This window comes from Pongo pygmaeus, chromosome 4, assembly GCF_028885625.2.
Source record: "Pongo pygmaeus isolate AG05252 chromosome 4, NHGRI_mPonPyg2-v2.0_pri, whole genome shotgun sequence".
NCBI classification, from domain to species: Eukaryota; Metazoa; Chordata; class Mammalia; order Primates; family Hominidae; genus Pongo; species Pongo pygmaeus.
This window is the reverse complement of record NC_072377.2, coordinates 100,940,780-100,967,167: the sequence shown is the minus strand read 5'-3', so window position 1 is coordinate 100,967,167 and position 26,388 is coordinate 100,940,780. Positions and strand designations below refer to the sequence as shown.

The 26,388-nt window shown below is 36.4% G+C and overlaps 1 protein-coding gene across 2 annotated transcripts in view; it reads right to left on the bottom strand.

Moving 5' to 3' along the window:
- Window positions 1–420: 420 nt before the first annotated feature.
- The window catches only part of LNPEP (leucyl and cystinyl aminopeptidase), a 113,638-nt gene continuing 87,670 nt past the window's right edge, over window positions 421–26,388 (bottom strand). For both annotated transcript variants that reach the window (XM_054487770.2, XM_054487769.2), the window contains exons 12-18: window positions 23,812–23,995; window positions 22,525–22,681; window positions 15,170–15,354; window positions 13,213–13,374; window positions 11,143–11,283; window positions 10,088–10,169; window positions 421–9,500 (exon numbers count right to left, since the gene is read on the bottom strand). In XM_054487770.2, coding sequence (XP_054343745.1) covers window positions 9,369–9,500; window positions 10,088–10,169; window positions 11,143–11,283; window positions 13,213–13,374; window positions 15,170–15,354; window positions 22,525–22,681; window positions 23,812–23,995 — 1,043 coding nt within the window. In that variant the 3' untranslated portion in view covers window positions 421–9,368. The remainder of the gene's footprint in view (window positions 9,501–10,087; window positions 10,170–11,142; window positions 11,284–13,212; window positions 13,375–15,169; window positions 15,355–22,524; window positions 22,682–23,811; window positions 23,996–26,388) is intronic.

The window sequence follows — 26,388 nt, the reverse complement described above, 5'->3', positions numbered from 1 at the left end:
CTTTAGTCCAAAAAGTAAATAATGGTCCTGATGGAGCTCCCGTGACTGTTACTTAGTTCTCCGCCCTATGCATCCACTCAAAGTTTTAACCAACCTCAGGGGACATTTGGCAATGTCTGGAGGAGAGGTTTTAGTTGTCACAACTGGAGACAAGAGTTGCTATTGGCAACTAGTTGCAATTGGCATGGGAGGGATGCTGCTAAATGTCCTATGATACACAGAACAGCCTCCACAACAAAGAATTAGCCACCTACGAATGTCAAATGTCAACTGAGGTATATGCAATAAAGATACTGGATACTGGTGAAATAAAAAACCAACCACAGAAGACAATGAGTACAGGAGCTGCCCTGGTAGAGGTCATAACCTAAGAAGAGATACCACTTTATATATACATTAATCCAAAGAGTCCACACAATATTTGTATTTAAATACTTTTATTTTCATTTCACAAAAAAAGCAACAGTGTTTGCAGTTACACATGCCTTTCAGTCAGTGCTGGTCATATGCAAAACAAGTTATCAGAAATATAAAGAAAAATAAGCCTTTTCCCTTTACAAGTGAAACAACACAATTTGCATATACAATATTATATATACATATTTTCAAAATCTTTCATGAAAGACAGATTATGATACAAATTTAGAATTCCACCCACAAGCTCAGACTCAAGGAATTGAAGATCTCTATAGGTGTTTAAATATAAAAATGTAATACCTTTACAAGTTTCCAAGTAACTACTTTCCAAAGTATTTGAAAGAGGCTATTCTTCACAGCAACATGGAACACTTGGCTTTAATCAAGACAGCTGTAAAACTAAGTTTTGTCTCAATGTGAGTTTGTTGATTAATGCAAATGCTCCAATTATGCCGTAATTCTCATTTTATATACACATACATACACAGTGTATTATTGTACTGATGGTTTACACAGTCCAATTTCTGGAGCATTTCCTTCAGCTAAGCCATGACCTTTACTTCCTTTGAAGTATTTTAAATTAAGAACTGTTCAGAAATATCACTAATGACTACCATGACTAACTCCGAAAAGGTGTCCTTTTTTTCTTTTATTTATGATCAAATGTAAATGTGTCATGAATAAACTTATTTTTTTCTATGGCAGCAGGTATAAGTAATAGCAAAGTATAGGCTACTTTTTCAACACTAGAACCTGAGAGTTTGATATACAGTATATAACATTTCTTTGCAAATTTTCTAGGAGTTCTATCACTCAATGTTTCCAAAATAGTAATATGGCAAATCTTCAGCATGGAGTAGTAGTATCAGAAATGGGAAAACAAACAATGCTAAGAGGCCTGAAGGAAGGGAGGAGAGCAGAGAGGGAGGGAGGGACTATGTGTGCCCATGCATTTTCTCTGATGCAGACAAATGTGGAGTTTTAACATTTACCATATGGTAGATGAGGAGACAGTGTGATATAAGAATGCTTAAAGTGAACATACAGGTCTGGATACATGATATGCACACAAAATACAAGGCTAATGAGGCAGCAATGCCTTAAATTTGTGAATGCCAGTGAAGAAAACACCTAACAGTATAGGCACTAAAGACAAAATGGAAAGCACACAATGGAGAACGGAGGAGAAAAATGCAGTCACACAAAAGACCTCTGGGTAGGAAAGGGCCAACTTGTCTTGCCACATGTTGGGGATGAAAGGTAGAAAATTCCTTTTGGATTTAGTTTTGGGACTCATGTTCTATTCATCAGAGCCATGTCAATAACTTGAAAGGGTCATTCCAAGACACAATTTCTACCAGGTACACAAGCTATGCAATTGATGGAATCGTAATAGACTTCTATAAATGAACCAGAAGTCCAGGCCTCAAAAAGAAGCTACTCTTAAGGGTTTGGAAATGCGTTCTAGACAGCACTCTTATTGGCTTATCAGCTTCGCCGGTTTACCAGTTACTAAAAGATATATGAGCAATGAAGTTTAAACACACCTTTATTCAATACTGTCCTCTTGCCTTTCTAGAATTTACAAAAGCACAGGTCCCTTTTCACTACCTCATTCAATTTGAATCAACATAAGAAATGCTGGATCTAATTCACTTTCACAACTCAACCATAGCCAAGTGTCTTCTCCTGTCTTATCTGCTGCACACCTGTTGCCATTAGTTACATTACTACACTGCTACACCTTCCAGCCAGATGGCAGGGATTTAGTAGGTCTTTATTTTTGTTAGGTACAGTCAGACCCCTTGCAAGGGACTAAGTGTTAAAGGAAAATAATGGCGGAAAAAAGAAGCAAATGATATATGTGCATCTATATACTTGCATCCTTAATGGAATAGATCCTAGAGAATGAAATAAAATAACCACAAAATAACTATACTAGCTACTGCTAAGTGAGGAAATATGTAGGAAAAGAAGAAGTGAGCTGTCATATTATGAAACTCAACTTTCATTAGGTCCCTACATAGCCATGCAAAAGACTACAAAATGAAATAAAGATATGAAAACATATTAAGAATATTCCCCTACCAAAAATAGAAATCTCTCCAAAACAGACAAGTAAGTAAACAACACACAACTATTCTACTTGCTATTGCCGACACAGGCAATAAGGAAAGGGGAGGATGGGAGATTTGTCATACACTGATCCTCGATTTTCATTAGGTACCTATATATCCACGCCAAGGACTAGGTACAAAACCAATAACATGAAACATTTATATACATCTTTAAAAAGTATAGGCACTGTCCTTTACCCCTGACTATTACCCACCCAAAGAACCCCTCCCCGTAAAAAAAAAAAAATCAAACCATAAAAAACCGAAGATATGAAACTATTGCCCCTGCAGGCAATGAGGGAAGGGAAACAGAGGAGAGTTATCATACGTCTGGACCTCCATGTTTCATTATGTACATCCATGTCCCAGAAGAGGACTGGGTACCACATTATATAACACACAGAATGTAGCAAATATTTATATACATTAAAATGTGTGTGTATAGTATAGAAATATGTGTGTTCTTGTGTGTGTATACACACACTTACACACCCAGACACCCCCAAAAGAAACCAAACACCTATTCTACCATTGCCCCCTAGGCAATGAGGGATGGGGAGTATGGGATATTTTTCATAGAGTCAATCTCAACTTTATTACTATTAAGTACCTAAGTGGTCATACAAAGGACCAGATTCAAAATGAAATTAACACCAAAAAGGAGCAAAACATTTATATACATTAAAAAAATTATATATCTTGCCTTTTCCTCTCAACAATCCCACTCCTCATTAAAACCCTCAAAAGCAAAAAACCAAAACCCAAGCCCTGTAGTGCTCACATACTACTTGCTTGTGTACACAGGCTCTGAGGAAGGGAAAGAATATTTACCACACTCTCGGGTCTGGGTCCCTCATTACATTTGATTCCTACAACTCCAAACAAAAAACTGTGTTGAGAGTGAAAGAACAATAACTAGCAAACTTTTATATACATTAAAAAAAAGACAAACCCAGAAATTCCCCACCTCCCCTACCAAAAAAAAAAAAAAAAAAAATCCCTTAAACAACTACTCTACTGGCCATTGCCGAGACAGGCAATAAGGGAAGGGGAGAAGGGGAGATTTTTTCATAGAATGAACCTCAATTTTCATTACGTACCTAAGTATCCATGGAAAGGCCTTGGCACACAATGAAGTATCAGGAAAAACGAGCAAGAACATTTATATACATTTCTAAAAGTGCACACCCCATCCTCCTGGAGATAGGCAGATGGAGTAAAAAAGAAAAACCATCTATACTACTCTATAATTATTGCCTACAGAGGCAATAAGGAAAGGGGAAAAGAGGAGATTTTCATACATCCGGACCTCCACGTTTCATTAGGTACCCGTAAGTCCAAGCAATGGACTGGGTACAGCATGAAATAATACAATATAGTAATGAAAAGTATATATACATTTTTAAAAAGTACATATTCTGCCTTAGACCCCTCCCACCCCTCAAAACTTCAAAAAATCCAAGCTACTTTAAAATCATTGCCCATATACAAGAAAAGGGTAAAGGGAGAAGAGATTGTTATACATCCATAACTCCATGGCTCATTAGGAACCTACACATCCAAGTGAAGGACCGGGTACCCAATGAAACACTATAATAAAGAAGTAAAAATATGTACATACATATACAAAAGTATATACCCCAATACCCACAGAAGAATCCCTGAAGCTAATCAACTACTCTCTTAGACACCTGCCCACACAGACAATAAGGGAAGGGGAGAAGAGGAGAGTTGCTACAGGCTGAAACTCAATTTTCTTCATATATCCATGTAAAGGACAAGGTAAGAAAGGTAGTGACAGAAAAGTAGCAAAAACATTTATATACATGTTTAAAGTATACACTCTTACCCTGAAACCATTTTCTCTCTCCTAGCAAAAAATCTTCAATAAACCCAAACTACCCTTAAGTATTGCCCACATGTGCAATAAGGGAAAGGGAAAAGAGGAGACTGTTATACATCCGGAACTCCATGGTTCATTAGGTACCTTTCAGTCTGGGCACCCAATTAATTAATACAATGTAGTAGTAAAAACATATATATACATTAAGTGCATTTTCCTACCTTCCCCGTCCCTCCCCATCACCTCGAATACTCCACTTGACAACTACTCTGTTAGCTACTGCCCAGCAGTCAATAAGGGATGAGGAGAATGGGAGACTGTTATACATCAAGATCTTCACATTTCATTGGTACTTTCACATCCATGAGAAGGACACAGTGTGAACTAAATTAGTAATACAATGTAGTAGCAAGTTTATTTATATACATTAAGTACATACTCCACTCTCTCCCACACCCCAAAACAAAACAAACTACTCTATTAGCTATTGCCTAAATAGGCAGTAAGGAAAAGGGAAAAGAGGAGATTTGTCATACTCTGAACCTCAATTTTCATTAAGTATATATGCATCCATACAAGGAAACAAGTATAAAATGAAGTATAAAAAGGTGGCACAATATTTATACACACTTGAAAGAATAATATACAACCCCAGCCCTCAAGACTAGATCAAAACAACAGCAACTAGGACTACTTTGTCAGTTATCGTCTATGTGAACAATAAGGAGAAACGCAAAGGGGACATCTGTCATGCTTTTGGACCACCATGTTTTATCTACACGTCCACAAAATGGATGAATGAAATACAAAATGAAATAACACAAAATAGCAAAAACATCTGTACACACTTTTAAAAGAACATACCTTGCTCTCCTCTCAACATCACCACCTTCTTCCAAAGAAGGAAACCAAGTAACTAGTCTGTAGCTACTGCCCATACAGGTAAAATGGGAAGGGTAGATGAAATTTTCATAGGATGATATATCACTCTTCATCAGGAAAAAAATATACAAAATGAAATAATATAAAAACTATCAAAAACATGTATGTACATTTTTAAAGTATATACTCCCAAAAAAACCACTGAAAAAAAATCGATCAACTTTTCTATTAGCTGTCACCCACGCAGGCAATAAGGTTAAGGGAGGAGATTTACCATACTTTTGGACCTCTACTTTTCATGTGGTACTTAATTGGCAAAGCAGGGAATGGAGCACAAAATAAAAGAATGCAAAAACAAGCAAATATATATATAACTTAGTTTTTAAAAATACAAATGGGGTGAAGGGGGAAGGAAGCTCTTTAAAAAGAGATTTAATTCCAATAAATACAAAAGTAACAATGGCAAAGGTGAGAAGAAAAGCTATGTCATATCCATGGCCTCAGTTTTTAGAGAGGCCTAAGTAACAAAATCCAGATCTAGTTTTGCAGCCCAGGAAGTGCTGTCCTTGGAGGTGGCTCATCTCAGATGTATTTGCCTTCCCTGAAGCCCCATGAAACATGGGGATTATGTGAATGTTTAGCAATCTGATGGCAGATTATGGTTTCAGGTACTTTGGTTTGAATAGACTCTTCTTAAAATCCACCTCAACAAACTGTCAGTAATCCAACAAAATCAACACTTAACTCTTTTTTGTTGTTGTTTTTTGAGACGGTCTCGCTTTGTCACCCAGGCTGGAGTGCAGTGGCACAACCTTGGCTGACTGCAACCTCCACCTCCTGGGTTCAAGTGATTCTCGTGCCTCCCAAGTAGCTGGGATTACAGGTTTGCACCACCATGCCCAGCTAATTTTTATATTTTTAGTAGAGATGGGGTTTTGCCATGTTGGCCAAGCTGGTTTAGAATTCCTGGCCTCAAATGGTCTGCCCACCCTGGCATTCCAAAATGCTGGGATTACAGGCATAAGCCACCGTGCCCAGCCAACACTTAACTGATTTCTTATTTCCTACTAGAAAGGATTCTGTTTGGTACCCTATAATACTGATGCAGCTTGATTTGCTCTCTATACCCAGGAGTCTTCTGACGACAACTCTTGTGTTCCTATGGTGGCTAATGTCCCATAAAATGGAAACACATATGGCAAGGAAAATTAAAGTAGAACCTGTGATAGTAAGAAAGTTCATGAACGCTGAAACAATGACAACAAAATTTCATTTAAAGAGACTTAAATAAAACAAGATGGAGGAAGGCCCAAGCTTATGGTGAAGCTGATACTACTTGCAGTTTAATATATCTAACCGTTTTATATTAACAGAACAAACTGGACTCATCTAATTCCTACATTCATAACTTTTTTAGATCTCCAAAGCATAAACATTTCTTCCACAACTCAAGATTTCCAATTCTTTTTTAATAATCTAGTATGATGACCCTTTTATATTCAAGTAGATCTCTCTGCAATGAGAACACTTGTTCAACAAGTACTTGTGTCATGAATCTGTGTGCTTAAATAAAAGAAGCATACTGTGACTTCTGTGCTTCAGTCTGAGTTTTCAGAAATGCACTGGCTAAGACAATGTTTTGAGAAGATAAAACTTTGAAAGCTACCATTATACCTATTACACTACAAGTTCTACCTCTCATTTAACCTTACATTCCTGACGTAGTTTTTAGAAGTCCTATATAGATGGGTTAGTTCAACATTAAAATTATGGAATTCTGTGGGAAAAACTGAGGCAAGGCCTACTAAAACTACAAATAATTAAGGTAAGGGCAACAACAACAAAAAAACTACAACTATTATGGATCTGGTATTATGGGAATGAACAGCCTTTGAGTAATAAAGATAGCAATGGATCATGAGTTATCTCTTTTTCAGGACAAGTTTTGATAAAGTTTTACTCATAACAATACCCCCCCACACTACACACACACACACACACACACACACACACACACACACACACAGAGAGAGAGAGAAAGTGAGAGAAATGATATAATTCAAGACAAGATTTGCCATATGCAGAGTTAACTAACATATATTATAGGAGCGATGTCAAGAAGCACAGGTAAAACTGAAGAATCTTAACTGATTTTGAGAAGTTACAAAATTTAAATTTTGTATCAAAATGGAATTTAGTACATGGTAAAAAACCAGCAACGACAACAAAACTCTCAAAAGTTTAGTATTTTTCCCTCACTCTAAAAATATAAAAACACATTAACTTTCACTATCAACTAAATTATTATTCATTTAACCAAAGCACAAGAATAAAGACTTACAATCACCTCAGTTGAATAAGACATACTTAGATGATTCTGTGATTCTCAGGATATAATATTTTCTACTCTAAAACAGATAAATTTTAGAAAAGACTAAATTGGGGAAAACACACTAGGATTAAAGACAACTATTTTTTTAGCCCACCAGCCTTTTAAATTTTATTATATAAAAATATTTTCATAAAATAAAATATAATTTTATTCACAATTCCATACATTCTAACTTTATACCTGCTGAATAAAAAAAGGGTGACCTTTCCCACTGTCTGACTCTGTGGAGTGTTTTAAGTGCTCACAAATGAGTAACTACTCTTTTTATGTACATAGAAACTGTTTTCAAACAAAATATAAAGTTCTCAAGAATTATTAGGAAGAAAGCTTTTCTCCTAAGAATCAAAGAAACACAACAATCTAGGTATAAGTCTGCATAGCTCAAAAATTTAAGTACAGTATTTCTCTTTCAGAAGGAGTAAAATGCCATACAGTTTCGGACATCCTCCCTCATTTTTCTTTCTTTCCTTCTTTGACCACTCCTTTTATGTTAGTTTGGACACACAAAAAAAGAAAAACTACAATTTTTAACTAAACAGAAGCACTATTTTTGATAGTGAAAAAAATTCAAAGCCCACCATACTAAACACGAATTCAAGTTACTCCTATCCCACATTCTCTTTGTTCCTTTAAGGTACTATGGTGAACTTCAAATATTTTTTTTTCAATTTCTCAAAGGCTCTGTTTTAAAATATGCTTCTAATATGCTACACTATCATATAAAATGAAAATTCACACATGGGTATGATTCAGAGAGAAAGTTTCTATGATCTATGATGCCAAAAGGCAACTTAAATTGCATTCTTAGTAACAGTGATAAAAGTCACAATGAAAACCACTGGTGTTACCAAAATGCTTGCCACGAATGTAGAAATACTAACCTAAAGTATATCTACGGCAGGGAGTGATAAAGGTGTACAGATTTGGGGACTATCACCATTTATGAATAAAATAATTATAATTAAAGCTAACTCAGTTTGGAACAGTTTCCTATGGTAATGCTATAAAAGATGACAAAGAGTCTTAAATATTCAAAAAATTTAACCTTTTGGCCTTGTTTAGCTTTTCAATACAACAAAAATTTTAAAAATCTGTAGCACCTGGCTATTCTGCAGGAAAAAAACACAATAGTTACAGACATTATTTAAACTTTTTTTCAGAAAACTAAAGAATTAATCAAAACCCCAAATCAAAGTAGATCTGCACACCTGAGGTCAGTTCTTACAGTGCATGCTTTATTGTCTTCGTTACCATATTCTTCAGAGCTAACTTTGTACCACATTCCAATACCATCTATCAATAAGAAGCAACAGACGACTGACAAACCAGCGGCCTGCAGTGATGGCGGCTCTTAGGGTAGAGCTTTCCTTGTTTTACTGTGTCAGTAACTTTCTAGATACTGAGGAATAGAACAGAATTCCAAAACAGGGTTTTTTTCCCTATCTGTGTATCTTCAAAGTAGAAAAATTACTAATTGTTTTTGTAGATGGTTGGCATTTAGGTGAATATAATTTTGTAATAAATAACTACATACTGCCCAAAGACACTTCAGAAAAGATGGATGAAAAATACAGTCAGGCCCTGAGCTAACTAGAACTCCAAAGAGTGCAAACAACTCGGCAGCGATCCTGGCTTTACCTTGGCTTTTGCAAAAGCAGCAGAGCCCAAGCTTACAAGCTCTCTGAATGGGCAACAAAATGAGGTGCGGTTGTGCATGCTACAGCCACCATGTGAGACTTCTGAGGTTCTTCTCCATCCACTGGATATTCAACTGAATGACTTCCAAAGCCTCCTGGACACAACGAAGCCGGAAGGTTGCCTCTGACTGATTTTCAAAGAATGCCTGAACCTGTAAGTTTCACACAGAAGAATTTCAAAAGAAGAAAAGGACAATAAACCTCAGGTAACTCCAGCTTTTAAAATAAGCTTTAACTTAGTGATGGCTGTGCTGCTATCTTGAAAGCAGTAGAAAGAAGTACTTTAATATTCAAGGTATCTACATGGAGTTCCCAATCAAGTATGGTGATATCTGAAACGATTTTAAAAAGGAAATCTTTTTACTCCCACACAGATACATTTTTCTAAATTAAAATGGAACCAAGGAGATGTTTAAGTAACAATAAATAAAGTAGAGTCCAAAGGCTTGGTGCTATGAATTCACCCCAAGAATGCAATTCTTCCAAACAATTTTATGACCACTTAAATTATCTGTATTAGGGAGACAAGGGAAGAGAATGGAATCAGAATTTTTCCTCATTATCATATATGCCACCCTCTAGAAGTAATCACAATGCAGAATCATTAGTACTGATTAAGGAAGACAGAGACAAGAGAAGAAATTAGCATGAAAATCCACCATCTCACTAAAACTGAGCAGCCTGGTCGGGGTGTGCGGAGAGTTGCCCAGTCTCTGTATTAGCATTTTATAAAACCAACCTCAGATAAATGTGTCTTTGTTGAAAACAGGTAAGTTGATCCAGCAACAATATTTTGTATGGTATAGGACCCCAGATGGAACCTGAAGAAACACAAAAACAAGAGCAAAAAAATTAGGCAGCTGCTGGTAAAGCGTTGTTCCTGAGTGCAAGGAAAAGTCTTTAATGCCAAAGGCAGAGTGGAATCCTCCTCCCGGAACCGCAACTGAGGAAACCGGGGTAGCCCTATGCATACTTATTGCTGGTGGGAAGGAAAGGTGGGCAGAAAAAGGGAAGAGTTCAGAACATGCAGACAATTAATCCACTTAATATTGTCAAAGATCACACTGTACACCCAGAAATGCCGTTATTGATTTAAAAGAGAGAAAGAAGCAAAAAACCTACATCTGCATCTAGCTGAATGTGAGTTCTTAACTGATGCCTTGGTAATGCAGAGGTATTTTTTTTTTTTTTTTTTTTTTGAGACAGAGTCTCACCCTGTTGCCTAGGCTGGAGTGCAGTGGCACAATCTCCGTTCACTGCAAGCTCTGCCTCCCGGATTCACACCATTCTCTTGCCTCAGCCTCCCAAGTAGCTGGGACTACAGGCACCCGCCACCACACCCATCTAATTCTTTGTATTTTTAGTGGAAATGGGGTTTCACCGTGTTAGCCAGGATGGTCTCGATCTCCTGACCTCGTGATCTGCCCATCTCGGCCTCCCAAAGTGCTGGGATTACAGGCGTGAGCCATCGTGCCCGGCCATGCAGAGGTATTTTTCAATATGCATAGCTAAATGGTTGCTATGAAATAGTCCGTAGCCACGCTGAGCTAAGTAACCTTGTGCCAAGCAAGGCTAGGCTTAATTAGAACTTAGATGGAATGCTACTATTAAATGATTCATGCTATGGAATTACGTTAACAAATGTGAAAATTTCCGGATGTTTCAGTTAAACTGTCACGGAAGTATTTTTCCTCTCACAGCAAATCCTAACTTCTGTGAGCCAAAACACTGGGAGCTTTTTTCAAATGCACAACTTGAGAATACTAAAAGTTAATAATTCTCTGAGAAACTTACTTCTGTACAAGCTTATTCCAGTTCTCTTTGACAAAATCCCATGCCAGTAAGTGTCCCGGAAAATGTCGACTCACTGTTCTAATGATAAAAGACAGCTTCTGTGTTCGGAAGTTATCTCCATTCAGGCTACTTTTCATTAACCTGAAGAGCAAAGCAGATTTAGCCTCCAAAATTATTATTCATGAAGAAGTGATGACTGAACTTAAATTAAAATTAGTATGGTTTCCTAATTAAAGCCGTGTAGCAAAACGAGAAATAACTGTTGCGTTAGTCTACGGTTGATCTATAGATTGAAAATGTCATTTTTTTTAATGAAGAAAGAATTCACCAATGAAATAGGCATTTACCTATATTGTCACATGACAATAAATAGTTTTTAAATAGTAAACACATTTAGGAAATAAGTTCTGGTAGAATTTATTACAATTCGGGAGGTGGGTATTTTTTTCTGGTAAAAACCTTATTTGATTTGAATGGGCAGGTTAATTATATTACTATTCTTAAAAAAAAAACTAGGCCATTTGAATTATTTGAAAATTAGGATACATTTCAGAATATACTGTTATTAATGTAGCAAACATTTACTGACACTATGTACTAAATAATGTTCTAAGTCCTTGACACAACAATGCTATAAAGTAGGTATTTATTAATACTACCTAACTCAATTTTATAGTTGAAGAAACTGAGGTTATCTAATTGACCCACAGTCACACAGTAATAAATACCAAAGCCTGACATCTGAACAAAAGCAGTTCTCATCTACTATGCTATACTATCTGTTTATAGTGAGAAACCACCTCCCACTCCAAGACTGTGGCAGTATTTTTAGGAGGGAAAAAACCAAAAGCCCAACAAAACGTGATGGGTTAAATAAATTATGATAGAGCCATACTACAGAATATTATGAACCCATAAAAACACTTTAGTTTTTTTTTATATAAAGCAGGCTTCATGAAGTGACATGGAAAATCTCATAGACTGATCATTCACTAAAAAGATTGTCACAAAACACGGAGTATGGTATAAACCTAATATGGTTTTTAAAATGCAGTTAAATATGTAGGTATGTATGTATGTATGTACATACATATGTACAAATATCCATTCCCACAGATGAATACAAAGACCAGGACTGACACTGTTGTTAACAGAGAAAACGAGAATGGAAGTGAAGGATCATGAGAAATGCTTTCATATTTTACTCTATATTCTTAGGTACTGTTTGAATACTTTATCATGGGCATTCTTAGTGTATTACTAGCATAGTTTATAAACAATGATTTTTCTCTATTTGCTTAAGTCAGAGGCTGGCTAATACTTTAAAGAAAATGACTATTTATAGTGTATCTTTTGGTAAGTGGGTCTGGACAGGTACTGAGGACATCTCAGGGACACTATTAAGATTTATCTGAGCAAAATCATACAACAGAAGTAATGAGACACAGAAGCCTCCTTCTATCCTCAGTGCGACTTCTAACATCTGTGCTCTCTACATCAGATACCTCCATATTCCTCTTGGCTATGTAGAGCTCCTCTACCCCACCACTGCCTGTTCTTCCTGTCAGGAGGCCCTACTTACTGCCCTACCTTCATCCACATGACACTCCTACTTCTGGGCCTTCATCACTACATATTAAAAAGGAAAAGTCTGACAAATAAATTCATTTGAACGTAGAACCAAGAAGGTTTAATATGTGATTTTTTTTTTCTGAAATGTCTACATTTTTAAAATGACAGCTTGCACAAAGCAATGCCTTGGTCTCAAAATATGGACTACCAATTGTGGTGTATAAGACAACATTCCAAGGGGAGAAGACTTTTTGAGCAAGGAGTAGGAGGGGGCTGTGACTCCTGACATCTTGTAATCCCTTTTGGGCAAAGGATTTTCTGCTTGTCCATAAAGATAAAGCCCAGCACCTGTAGTCTCCTCACCACACTTTCCAACTTAAGCCTGGCCTGTAACAGAAGGGAGGAAAAGAGATCCCCTCAAAAATGAGCTCCTGCCCAAGAGCACGGTGTTTGTATTCTTTTGGTTTCTGTATATCATATTCCTCGGTGGTTTCATACCAGTAAAGCTTCCGCACATCCTCTGAGCTGGCAAGTGCTTCTAGTATTTTGTTCTTCTCTGCTTCAGAGCCTATAGAAATGTATTTGCCCAAAAGGAATGACCAGCCTTTGTCAGTTTTTGCTCCAACTTTGAACACAGTTGTCATGACATCAGTAGGCAGGCTGTAAGAGAGGTGGTCAAACATGAGAATAACAAGAAAATATTCTGAATACAAAGGTGAAGAGTTGGCTGTGGTGGAGTTTCTGGTGTGAGGGTTGGTAATAATAACAAGTTTGAGTACACAATTTAGGGTTGAGAAAAAGTTTAATTCAGTGACTGCTATCTTCCTAGTAGTGCGACTATGGATACATCAGTTCAATTTAATATTCACAGAGTACTCACAAAGAACCAGGCAGGCGACTGGCTGGACACTAGGGAGCAGAAAAGGAATGAGAGCCTCTGTCCTCTGAGAGCTCACAGGCTACTACGAAGTATAGAGCAATAAATATATGCATTACAATTCAGTGTGATAAGTTTCATGGTAGAAATATAGCAGTAAATGGGGTGCAGGGAGAAAAACACAGTCTACTGCCTTTATTAAGATCTCAGAGCTGGGAAAGACCTCAAAACGTTATCCAAATCCTCCACCCCAACTCTTCATCTGATGCTTGAATCTTCTTCTCCATAAAGCACAGTAAGGAGCTGGAGAGAACTAATTACCCCCAAAAGCTTTTCTGTTAACTGCTAACTCTACCTGCTATGTTTTATTTCTAAATTAAGAGACTTGTTTATCACCTCACACCCATTAGGATGGCTGCTATCAAAAACCCAGAAAATGGCAAGTGTTGGCAAGGATGTAGAGAAATTGGAATGATTGTGCACTGTTGTTGGGAATATAAAATGGTGCAGCTGCTGTAGAAAACAATATGGTAGTTCCTCAAAAAATGAAAATTAGAATTACCATATGATCCAGCAATACTACTTCTGGGTGTATTTCCAAAAGAATTGAAAGCAGGGTCTCTAGGAGATATTTGCACACCAGTGTTCATGGCATTATTATTCACAATAGCTAAAAGGTACAAGCAGCACAAAGGTCTATCCATGAATGAATGGATAAACAAAATGTGGTATATACATACAATGGAAAATTATTCAGCCTTTAAAAAGAAAGAAATTTTAGCCAGGTGTGGTGGCTCACGCCTGTAATCCCAGCACTTTGGGAGTCCTAGGCGGGCAGATTTTCTGAGGTCAGGAGTTCAAGACCAGCCTGGCTAACATGGTGAAACCCCGTCTCTACTAAATATACAAAAATTAGCCAGGTGTGGTGGCAGATGCCTGTAATCCCAGCTACTCCGGAGACTGGGGCAGGAGAATCCCTGGAACCCGAGAGGTGGAGGTTGCAATGAGCTGAGATCACGCCACTGCACTCCAGCCTGGGTGACAGAGCAAGACTCCATCTCCAAAAAAAAAGAAAAGAAAGAAAGAAAGAAATTTTAATGCATGCTATAACATGGAAGAACCTTGAAGACACTATGGTAAATGAAATGAGCCAGTCACAAAAAAGCAAATTCTATATGACTTTACTTATATGAGATATACAGTGTAGTCAAACTCACAAAAACAGGAAGTAGAATAGTGGTTACCAGGGGCTGGTAGGGAGAGGGAGTGAGGAATTATTCAATGGGTACAGAGTTTCAGTTTTGCAAGATGTAAAAGTTCTGAAAATAAGTACACAAGAATATACTTAACACTACTGAACTGTACAGTAAAAAATGGTTAAGATAGTAAATTTTATGTTATGTGTATTTTACCACAATTTTTTAAAGTCTTGTTTGAGAATGCAGATACATAGAGTTCACCTACACTGACACTCAGTTTTATAACATTTATGATCCAGGATGAGAATACCTTGGATTCTGTATATGATGTGAGATAAAGAAAAAGAAGATAATTCATCTGAGTAGAGGTATACTTCACCTTTGAGTTCCATTGGATGCCATCCAGTCATCAAACAGTTTCATGGCAGTAGTAGAGCAGTTCCCCAGGTTGTGGATGCAAGCAAACTCTAGCAAGGCTGACCGAAGCTCTCGCATAGATGGAGTGCCCTCATCAGTCCAAGTTTGTTGTTGAATTTGGTTTTGAAGTAATTTAAATACCCTGGTCTAGAGAGACAAAATAGATTATAAGGGCTTCATAATAATTAGGACAATCAGAAAAAAAATAGGACAATTACAGCCAGGCGCAGTGTCTCATGCCTGTAATCCCAGCACATTGGGAGGCTGAGGCGGGCAGATCACCTGAGGTCAGGAGTTTGAGACCATCCTGGCCAACACAGTGAAACATTTGTAGAAAATACAAAAATTAGCCAGGCATGATGGTAGTGCCTGTAATCCCAGCTACTCAGGAGGCTGAGGCAGGAGAAACACTTGAACCCAGGAGGTGGAGGTTGCAGTGAGCTGAGATAGCATCAGTGCATGCCAGCCTGGGCAACAGATCAAGACTCCGCCTCAAAAAAAAAAAAAAAAACAGGACAATTAGATCTCTTTTCCCCAACATTTATCCAATGAGGAAAAAAAAGGCACAGATATTACTCATTAAATATCAACTGACATATGAAGCCCACATACAGCTGGGATGAAACCATTCAATAATAAAGGCTATGCATAAGGCTGCTATAGCTAAGGGGGACTTTTAGTGATGTTAACTCAGAAAAAAATTAATGACTTTTGTGCAGTAGGGAACCTTTATGCTGCATATACTCAGCTAGAAGTTATTTTCCTGCCAAAAAGTATCACTTATAACCACTGCTGGAAGGAAGTCAGGACTTCCTGACCTTGTGACTTTACAATCTATAAACCTATAAAGCAATGAAAGAAAAATAAACTTCTTTACTGATAGTTAATGTTTAAATGTTTCTCAATCCAATATTAAAGGTATATTTAACATTATCAACTAGTTTGATGTTATAACAAATTAACCAAATTAGCAAGAAAATGAGGCCTGCAGGGAAGAATAGTTGTTTATAGTTTATTTTTTCTCCTAAGTTTTTATTTAAAGAACTTTCAAACCTACAAAAAAAGATAGTACAACACCCATACACCGTTCATCTAGATTCACCAGTTTTTAACACTCTGACACTTGTTTTGTTTTCAAGTGTGTATAACACACACACACATTTGTTTTTTCTTGTTTTAGCTGAACAATATGAAAGTGATATACAGATATGATATTTCATTTATAAATACTTTGGCATGCAACTCACAGATACAGAACATTCTCTTACAGAACCATAATACTTTATCACACTTAAGAAAACTAATAGTTATTCATTAATATCATCCAATCTAGTCCATTGGTATTGGCTGTCATTGCTAAACGTATACTTGCGGTATTAAGGTACTAACAGACGCCTTTTTCATCTCTCTCCAAAATAAAAACACCAAAGCTGTTAATACCACGTTGAAGTATTTCCATTCTGCAAGTTGTGCATGGCAGGTGGGGGTGAGGGCACATGATATTTTAAAAAGCATCATATGCAATATGCTTTTATGAATACCACTAGAAGGAACAAAAATTCTGATATAAAAAATGTTTTTAGGTATCTTTTTTTTTTGAGATGGAGTCTTGCTCAGTTGCCCAGGCTGGAATGCAGTGGCGTGATCTCGGCTCACTGCAAGCTCTGCCTCCCGGGTTCACGCCATTCTCCTGCTTCAGCCTCCCGAGTAGCTGGGACTACAGGCGCCCGCCACCACATCCGGCTAATTTTTTTTTATTTTTAGTAGAGACGGGGTTTCACCATGTTAGCCAGGATGGTCTCGATCTCCTGACCTCGTGATCCACCTGCCTCAGCCTCCCAAAGTGCTGGGATTACAGGCGTGAGCCACCACACCTGGCCGTTTTTAGGTATTCTTTAGAAAACCTTCATGGCTACATAAGAAGGACCAAAAAGAAAAAAATTCAACAGATACCCCCTCTGAAGGAATCAGCACAGGAGGATTTCTTCCTGCTGGTACTTCTTTACCTCCACCACCATCGTGGCATCTCATCTCAAGTAATCATGTACCACAGATGACCACAAGCAAAACCCTTAACTTGAGAAGTTTAGCTCAAGTTCTTCACAGAACATTGCTTTCTTCCTTTCTTTTAGGTATTGACAGTGAGTACCACTGAATACCACTGTCAATACCTAAAATGAATCCTATTTGGAAATTTTTAAACTATTAAGACCATTATCCTAGCAATGACTTACTGTAAATAAGCATCCTGAGGAGTTGAATATGAGAATGGAAAAAAAAAATCTGCAAGGAAAAGAACTCAAGGTTTGTATAACATGTCAACTCGCTTGTGTTTGTTTCAAAAGCAATGAAACACAGAACAGACACCTTGTGGAATGTGTAAGTGGTAAAGCTTTTGAGTCATTGGGAGGACATGAAGTGGAAAAATACTTGCTATGCTGACAATGCAAGGAACGGACAAGCAATGCAGGGGATCCCACTTGACACACCTGACTGCATTGCTACATGGTGTCTTCACTGGCCTTACCTTCTCAATAGCATTATGATAGAAAACCATCCCAAATTACTGGAGAACAAAAGAAATTTATTTAAATCCTACTCATAACTGTCAAATAGGAACAAATGAAGAATGTGAGAAAAAAAATCACATGCTTGAAATTCTATTTTAAAAAAATCAGTGAAGAACAATGGCAATACTCATTGAGAGTTTACTAAAACACAAAGGCAGCAATGGAAAGAATGGCACTTGAAGTCTTGGAAGCAAAGGAAATCTGACACTTGAAGATGGCTGTGGCTAATTCCTGAGCAGTTACACCACCGAATTACAGGGAGCAATTTTACTAGTTAGTCTTCATACGAAATCATTAAGGCAAGTTCTCAAAATAGTTGTTTAAATGTATTTCAAATTATAACATAATAAAGTAAAACATTTTAAGAAAGAATAATTATATGATTAGAAAAATCCTGTTATAAAATATCATTTTTATAAGTAATCCAGGTTCATTTTTAATATTAATTAATATTAATGAAGCACAGCATGTGCTTCAAATTACCTTTCCCTTTTAGAAATAAAATGGTATGTTTTTCTAAGGATCCAAATTAATTTTTTTGAAATTTAAGCTCTTTCAACAATAGAATGCAACTCTATGATTTTACAAAGTGAAATGGCAAGTGGAGAGAGGAAATAAATTGATGGGTTATACAAGCTACAAACACTGGATTTGTAATAAAATGCAACAACAACAATATAAAATTATTTTAAAAATAAAACAGACAGGGAAAGATGCTAGCACTTATGTTGTATATTACATTTTGATTTACTGCTTTAATTTTACACTGATATGCCCAGGGAGTTCTTTCCTGGGTCAATTGAGTTTCTTAAAAGTGAAATGTCAGTTTTTATTGCAAAAGGTTTATCCCACCAATGCCTCATATGTAAAAGAATGACAGATTTGTAAGTGATAAAACAGGAATATGGCTAGGATCAGATGTTAACATCAGATGTGAACAATTTAACACAATTGAAATGTGCCTCCAGACCCTACCCATCACAACACCACAGCATCACAAAATGCAGCATATGTCATGTGCAGCCTACATAATAAAATGACCAATAAATGTACATAATGCTTTGGTTCCAATGATATAGAAGTTAATTAGAAATCAGTCTTAGACAGTAATACATTTGAACATCATATCCAAGGATTCATAAATGTCTCCTATCCCAATTCCTAACTGTAGAATTCAGATTTCCTAGTTTGAGAGTATTGATGCTACCAGAATTTTCACCCTAATATTAGAATAAGAATGTTAAAGTGACACGTTCTCCCTCTTGGTGAACTAAAGTTAACTAGGCTTTTAGCTAACCATGTGAAGACACACAGCAGTAAAAGGGCGTCCAATCTTGGAAACACATACTAAGTTTTCTGCCCTTGCTCTCTATCCATCAGTCCCCTAGATCCCTCCTTGAAGTATGTTCCTAATAAACACATATCGGCCCAGAAAGCAGGAAATCATCTGGGATGAAGATGCAGTTCAAAGAAGAGGTAAGTATCAAGTGCTTCCTGAGCACTAAGCTATAAACAGAGTTAACAGAGAGGCAAGGAGAAGACTGACTTCTGCCATTATGAAGTTTAACTGAGCAGCTTCAGAGTTGGGAGATATTCTGTCTCCTCACAGGGTATATTCAGAACCAACACTGCCCTTTAATAGTGAAAAAAATGGAGTGATATGCGCTAATCTTATTTATTGCTACCTGTACTAGGTTGAATAGTATCCCCTCAAATTTTGTGTCTGCCTGGGACCTATGAATATGACCTCATTTAGGAATAGGGTCTTTGCAGGCACAATCAAGTTAAGATGAGGTCATACTGAATTATGGTGGGCCTTAATCTAAGAATGGGGCAATTTGGGCACAGAAACACAGGGAGAACACTGTGTTGACAGAGACAAAGGCCATGGTTAGGCACCTACATGCCCAGGAATACCAAGGATTGCTGGCAATCACTTGAAGTTAGGAGAGGGGAATGGAACAGATTCTTCCTCAGAAGGAGCAAACCTTACTCTGCCAATATCTTGATTTTGGCCTTCTAGCTTCCACAACTATGAGAGAATAAATTTCTGTTATTTTAAGACATCAAGTTTGCAATAATTTGTTTTGATAGCCCTAGAAAATTAATATACTACCCCAAATGGTGTTGATATTATACTAATTACCTCAAACATAATTCTATGCAATAAAATATACTGGTCCTGGGGATAACTGGATATCCATACTGAAAAGAATGAATCTTGGTGTCTACCTTACAACACCATCCACAAAAATCAATTCCAGATGGATCATAGATCTAAATGTAAAGGATAAAATAATAAAGTTTTCAGAAGAGAACACAGAATATCTAGCGGTAGGAAAAGATTTCATAAGCTAGATTACATTAAAATTTAAAACTCATATTAATAAAAAATCATTAAGAGAGTAAAAAAAGCAAGATGGAGTGGGAGAAGATATTTGCAAATATACATGACCAACAAAAGATTCATATCTAGGATATATACAGAACTCTTACAAATCAACAAGAAAAAGGCAGGCAATTTAATAGAAAAATAAGCAAAAGATGGGCATTTCACAAAAGAACATCTAATGGTCAATACATATATCAAAAAGAAAATCATCTTCACATCAGTAGAAAAATGTAAATTCAAGTAAAAATTGCAGTACCACTATGCACCTATCCACATGGCTAAAATAAAAAAGATTTAGTGTGAATGATAATTATCAGCAAAGATATAGAGCACCTAGAATTCTCATATACTGCTAAGTGTCAATTGGTACAACTTTGAAGAACTATTTGATAGTACAGTATTAACTATGCATGTGTTATGACTCAATAATCCCATTTCCAGACATATATCCCATAGAAATGCATAAAGACATTCATCGAAGACATCATAGCAGTGCTATTCATGATAGCTCCAAACTACAAATAAAGCAAATGTCTATCAGCAATAGCTGAACTGGTTAACTAATGGCCAATCTCTTTACTATACTAACACTAGAAAGTCAATACTGGATTCTAAGTTTGCCCTAGAGAGATGAGTAAGCTATTTGCATACTTCTTGGAAAGGCACATAAATATTGTTTTAAAAAGTCATTATTAGCATTTTAGATATAAAAAAAATCTCTTAAGTTGACAATTTCATTTTTAGGAGAACAACTAGATGTGGGCCAGTCACTTGAAACCTTAAATGTATGATCTGCAAGCTTTTCAAAAGAATATGACAAGAAGAAAGCTTTAATTTTTCTAAAGGTATCCTGGAAAGACGACGTTGCTAGGACACAAATTAATTTTACAAATAGCAATATAACATAAAGAGAAGTCTTTGGAGTGAAATTTATCTGGGTTTGAATCTCAGCTTTATCACTTACTAGGTAAGTGACTTTAAAGAAGCTATTCTGTCTCCTCGTTTATTTAATGGGGGTAGAAATATCTACCTTGGCACTGTGTGATAATTAAATGAGGTAATCTACATTAAGCACTAAGCACAGTGTGTAAAAGCACTCAAATGCACTTGTTTCTGGTGTGTTTCAATCATTTATTCACTCAACATTTACCGAGTGTCACTACAGGCCAAGTCATGTTCCAGGCACTGGTTTTTATTAAGGCTGCTAGCTGAAAGCCTTATGAAATAGAAAATGATAAAAATCTTAACCATTAGAAGAGACCTCAGAGAATCAACTAACTTAAGCATCTTGCTTATGGATAGGGATGGGGTAACTCCTTTGGGGTCAGATCTGAAACTTTTGGGGGAGAAAAGCTTTTCAAGCTCCATATGGCCACTCTGCCCTGCGTTCCCTCCACTCACTGAGAATCATGCAGGTGATGAGAGAACTGTTCATAGGAGATGCAGGGTAAGGCAATAACAGAGGCAGAAAGAAGGTTGTATACATATGTAACAAACCTACACATTGTGCACATGTACTCTAGAACTTAAAGTATAATTTTAAAAAAATGTTAAAAAAATGATTTAATCCAACCCCTTCCTTTTACCAGTGAGAATACCAAAACCCCAAAAGACTTATTCTAATTCTTCGTCTAATACTGTCTTCCTTTCCCTGAAAGCTGCCTTTTGCCTGGGTCCGTGGGAAATCTCACTAGTTTGTAAAGCAAACTCTGTTGTCAAAATGCGCTGATTCAGAGAATTAGATAAAAACAAATAATTTTTCACTCTCTTCCAAGCTTTTAAAGTCTCAGTCAACAGTTTAATATTAAAAGTATCCAAAATAACAACTGTTAAGATCAGGCAGTTGATATTAAGAAAGGTAAAATGGTCTCTAATACTAAGACTCCTTTAGTGCTTTGCAAAGAAACATATCCACCAGCATCATTATCCTTTAGATAGTTATCAGTAAGAACTCTTAAACAGAATATTCTCAATACAAACATAACTGTCATTTTATAATGACCACTAGAAAATTAATGGGGAGATCTACTTTGCAAAACGGCCTATTTCAAACATTCATCATGTAAAAATAAAACAGGATCTGAATAGAGAAATATTATTCTCATGTGACCTCATTTTGACAGTGGTGTCAAATGTCTGTATTTTGATATTCAAACAAGACCATATCATACTAAGCCTTTATCAGCTCTTCATCATAAGCAACATCTTGATTTTAAGTAAAGATTTCACAAGCAGGAAAGTGAAGAAAATGGAATTTCACTGGTTGCTTTTTCAGCCTATTACTGGCTGAAAATGGAACCGTGAATAACAGTATTGAAGATAAACAGCAAGAAGCTGGCAAAAAGGCAGACTTACCACCAGTCTTGAGGCCAGATCCATGTATCCCAGTTTTTCAAGGAGGTTATAGATGAGGTCTGTCTGAAACAGGGCTTCAGTGATGGGTGCAGTATGGTTCTCATTTCCAAGATAATTAATCAAATCAAAGGCCCTCTTGAGAGGTACCTTGCCTAGGCTGAAGGATAAAAGAACAGGAAAAGTGAATATGCAGAGACACACAGAAGAACTCTATGCATGCTAAGAGAGAAACTTAGGGTTAGATGGTGAGTCTTGAAGACCAAAAATGTAAACTTACAGTGGCATTCTGTAAAGTTAAGCTAAATATGATTATCTCTGATTAAGTTCATGTGGCCCAAGATTAAAGGGGCATTTCAAGAGAAAGACAAACAATAGCTCATTTTTTTTTAAATTCCTAAGTCTCCTGTAAATTGCTACTAACTCAGCAAAAGTGTAATATCTTGGGTTAGAAAAGATGAATAGTACTAATTTTATTTATTAATTAGTTATATTTGCCAGGAAAGAGAGTATAGCATAGAAAGTATCTGATTTTTTTTTAAATTTTATTTGTTGGTTTAATGGGAATTTGTTTTTCAAACTTGTTATGACAAGGTCTACTGTGAATTTACAGTGAGTACATTTTTAAAATTAACCATTTTATAGAAAACATAGCAGTAATGGCTAGGATGACATAAGAAGGGCACTTCATAAAAAACGAGACAAAATGGAAATGTCCAGGGAGGTGAGAAGGAACACTTCAGTGACCTCAAGTGTTCCTGTGTTTTTAAGCCTATCATCAATCTAAATTGGTAATATTCTATTCAGAGAATATGTTTACATGAGGTCACCGTCATCCTTGGCTTTGGGATTCTATAATGCATGAGGTGGTTGGGGAGGCAAGCAGTACAAATAAGGTGGCTCCAGCCATCAGAGATGTCCCTCAAAACCAATGCATAAGCACTAAGCTTCATGCTTAAACCAACTGCTGTTTGAAAATAATTATCTTATCAAATAAAATAGAGCTTGAACTCCTGTATCAGTTTAGTCAACAAAATACGTATCCTGTTTTTGATATCTAGTCTTGAATTATTATTAAAACCTGTTTCATTTAACTGTTCAGTATGTTTGTAGCTAATGTTTTATAAAGTCCCTGGAGGCAAAGAACACATCTTATATTTTCCCAATCCTCCAAAATGAATTGTACCAACCAATACATGCTAGTTCTTTCAAACTGTTTTTCATATATGTTCTTTACCTCAATGACACTTGTTTAAAAAAAGAAAAAACCTCAAACTAAGTATACTCTACCCTGCAAGTTCAAAGATGTTGTTGATAAGGTTGGCTCGGTCTTTGTCACTCAGAACATAAGGATTTATTTTCAACTGATGGATTAGTGCTTCCCAATCATCATCTGCATAGTGTACAATATAATAACCATTCATGTTTATATTCACTTTGACCCACAGCACTTCTTCTGTAAGATTGATGACACCTAATGGAAACCAAAAAATGAGAGATTGAGAGAGAAGACAATTGGACAAGAAAAAAAAATTATGAGTGCTTTGTTTTTAAGTTAGTTTATTTTTATATTTAATAATCATTCTAGTAAGAAAAAAATGCCTGTCTCCAAGTACAGTTATTTTCACGTTAGTGAAGGTCAAGACATTCATTTAACAATTATTTACTTACTGTGCAATATTGGCTGTAAGCTAGGCGCTGGAAATCAAATGGTGAATAAGATATGTCTCTGCTTTTAGAGATCTCACAGTCTAAAGTAAACAGGCAAGTACAATATCATACAAGCGCTATTGACAGATAAAGAAAAGACAGCATTCAACGAATGCACATACAAAAAATGCTTCACTCTCCCAGGGAAAGTTAGGAGCGATTTCTTGGAAGAAATGACATCTAAGTTGTCATTCTTCTAAGAGACCTCAAAATATTTAGGTGTTGGCCAAGTGAAGAAGATATAGTAGGGAACCCTAGTGCTCAAGGCCCAGAGAGAAAGTATACATGTTATCCATGCACTGAACTGGCTCCCAAGTTCATTATGGCTAGAGGAAAGAGGGAGGGAGAAAGTAAAGGTGCAGGATGAGGCAGCAGGGGAAGACAGTGAGAGAGCTGTGTAAAATGTGTCCCATTTTGGCCTCTGTCTTTTGTCATGTTAGCAATGGAAGAACAAACAAAGCCATTTAGAAAAGTCACATTATTTAAAGCTAGCAAAATAAACATTAGGGAAGGCTTAAGATTGCATAAGGGACAAATAAGAAGTAATAGGGTTAAAATAATAGGAAAGGATAGGCACTTTTGGGGTCTCTACTATAAATGCTGAGAGAACTGTTAGAAATTTCCATGGAATTATGTCAACTAATGTACCAATAATGAAGCGCTGAGAGTTAACTGACCACAAAATATATGTATGAATTTTTAAAATCCTTAAAACTGCTAATGAGGAAATGTCTTTTAAAGTTGGCAACAAGGATGCAGACTTAATTTTCATAGGAGTATGCTTCTAAGCATCTTGAGGTTTACTATTATTTAATAGAATATAAGCTACATAAGCTTACTATTTTGCTTACTGCTAACGCCTCAGCCCCTATAACAATGACCTAGCAGGTACTCAACAAATACCGTTGAATTAGTCAGGGAATGAATAAATAATGACTATGTCACAATAAATAGTTTTAAATCAAGTGTAGATAAAGGTTTGTAGATATTTATTATATAATTTTTACCCCCTTTTAAAGTAACAAATACTTAAAAATTTTTTTAATTGTAAGAAAAAGAAGAGTAAAGAATAATCTAAAGTCAGACAATGATACCATTTTGGAATGCACTTCTTGCCAAGTTTTTGTCTTATACTTGTTTTTAATATTTTATACAGCAGATCTATATGCATTTATTTTATCCTTTTTCACCCGTCAGACCCCCCCCACCACATTTTTCCATTGTCTTCATAAGCAGTGTTCAAATATCTGCATAATATTTCAAGTTTATCCAATCTATTTTGAACAATTTAGGCTGTTTTAAAATGTTCACTATCATTATAATTCTGTAGTGAAACTTTTTTATATAAAATGCTTTATAAATATGTTTTCAACCTAAAGATTATATATTAGTACCTGAAGCCTTAGCTTAGGTACTAAAGATTATATATCAGTACCTGAAACATTACGATTTATCAACTTCAAAAACATGAATTATTCAAATGTATCAGATGCCCTTAATATCTTTGTTATTCCAATTATATTGATACTGCAAAAGATGTTTAAGATGAAAAAGACATTCTGATCATGTCTTAACAGGACATAATAAGCTAAGCAGTCTTTCTTACTAAAAAAAGTCCATACTTATTTCTGTTATATTGCTGATACAGCAACAGATGGGAAAGATCAGTTAAATAAGGTTTATTCCTTTTTCGAGGGCAGAATGCAGTTTTAAGGGATACTTGTGATGGCAGCAGTGGCTGCTCCAAGTTGGAGCCATTTTTAGCAAACCTATGACTAAGGAAATTAACTTTATCATTAGCTAATCCAAAAATATCAACACTCTCCAGGTCACCAAACACTATATCCTATGGAGCTTTTATCAAGAAAGAACCCTGGGGCTGGGCATGGTAGCTCACACCTGTAATCCCAGCACTCTGAGAGACCAAGGCAGGAGGATCACTTGAGCCCAGGAGTTTGAGAGAAGCCTGGACAACATAGTGAGACATCATCTTTACAAAAAATAAAAATTAGCCAGCATGGTGACACATGTCTGCAGTCCCAGCTACTCAGGAGGCTGAGGCAGGAGTATCACTTGAGGTCAAGTATCACTAGGTCAAGGCTGCAGTGAGCTATGATTGTGCCACTGTACCTTAGCCTGGGTGACAGAGCAGGACCC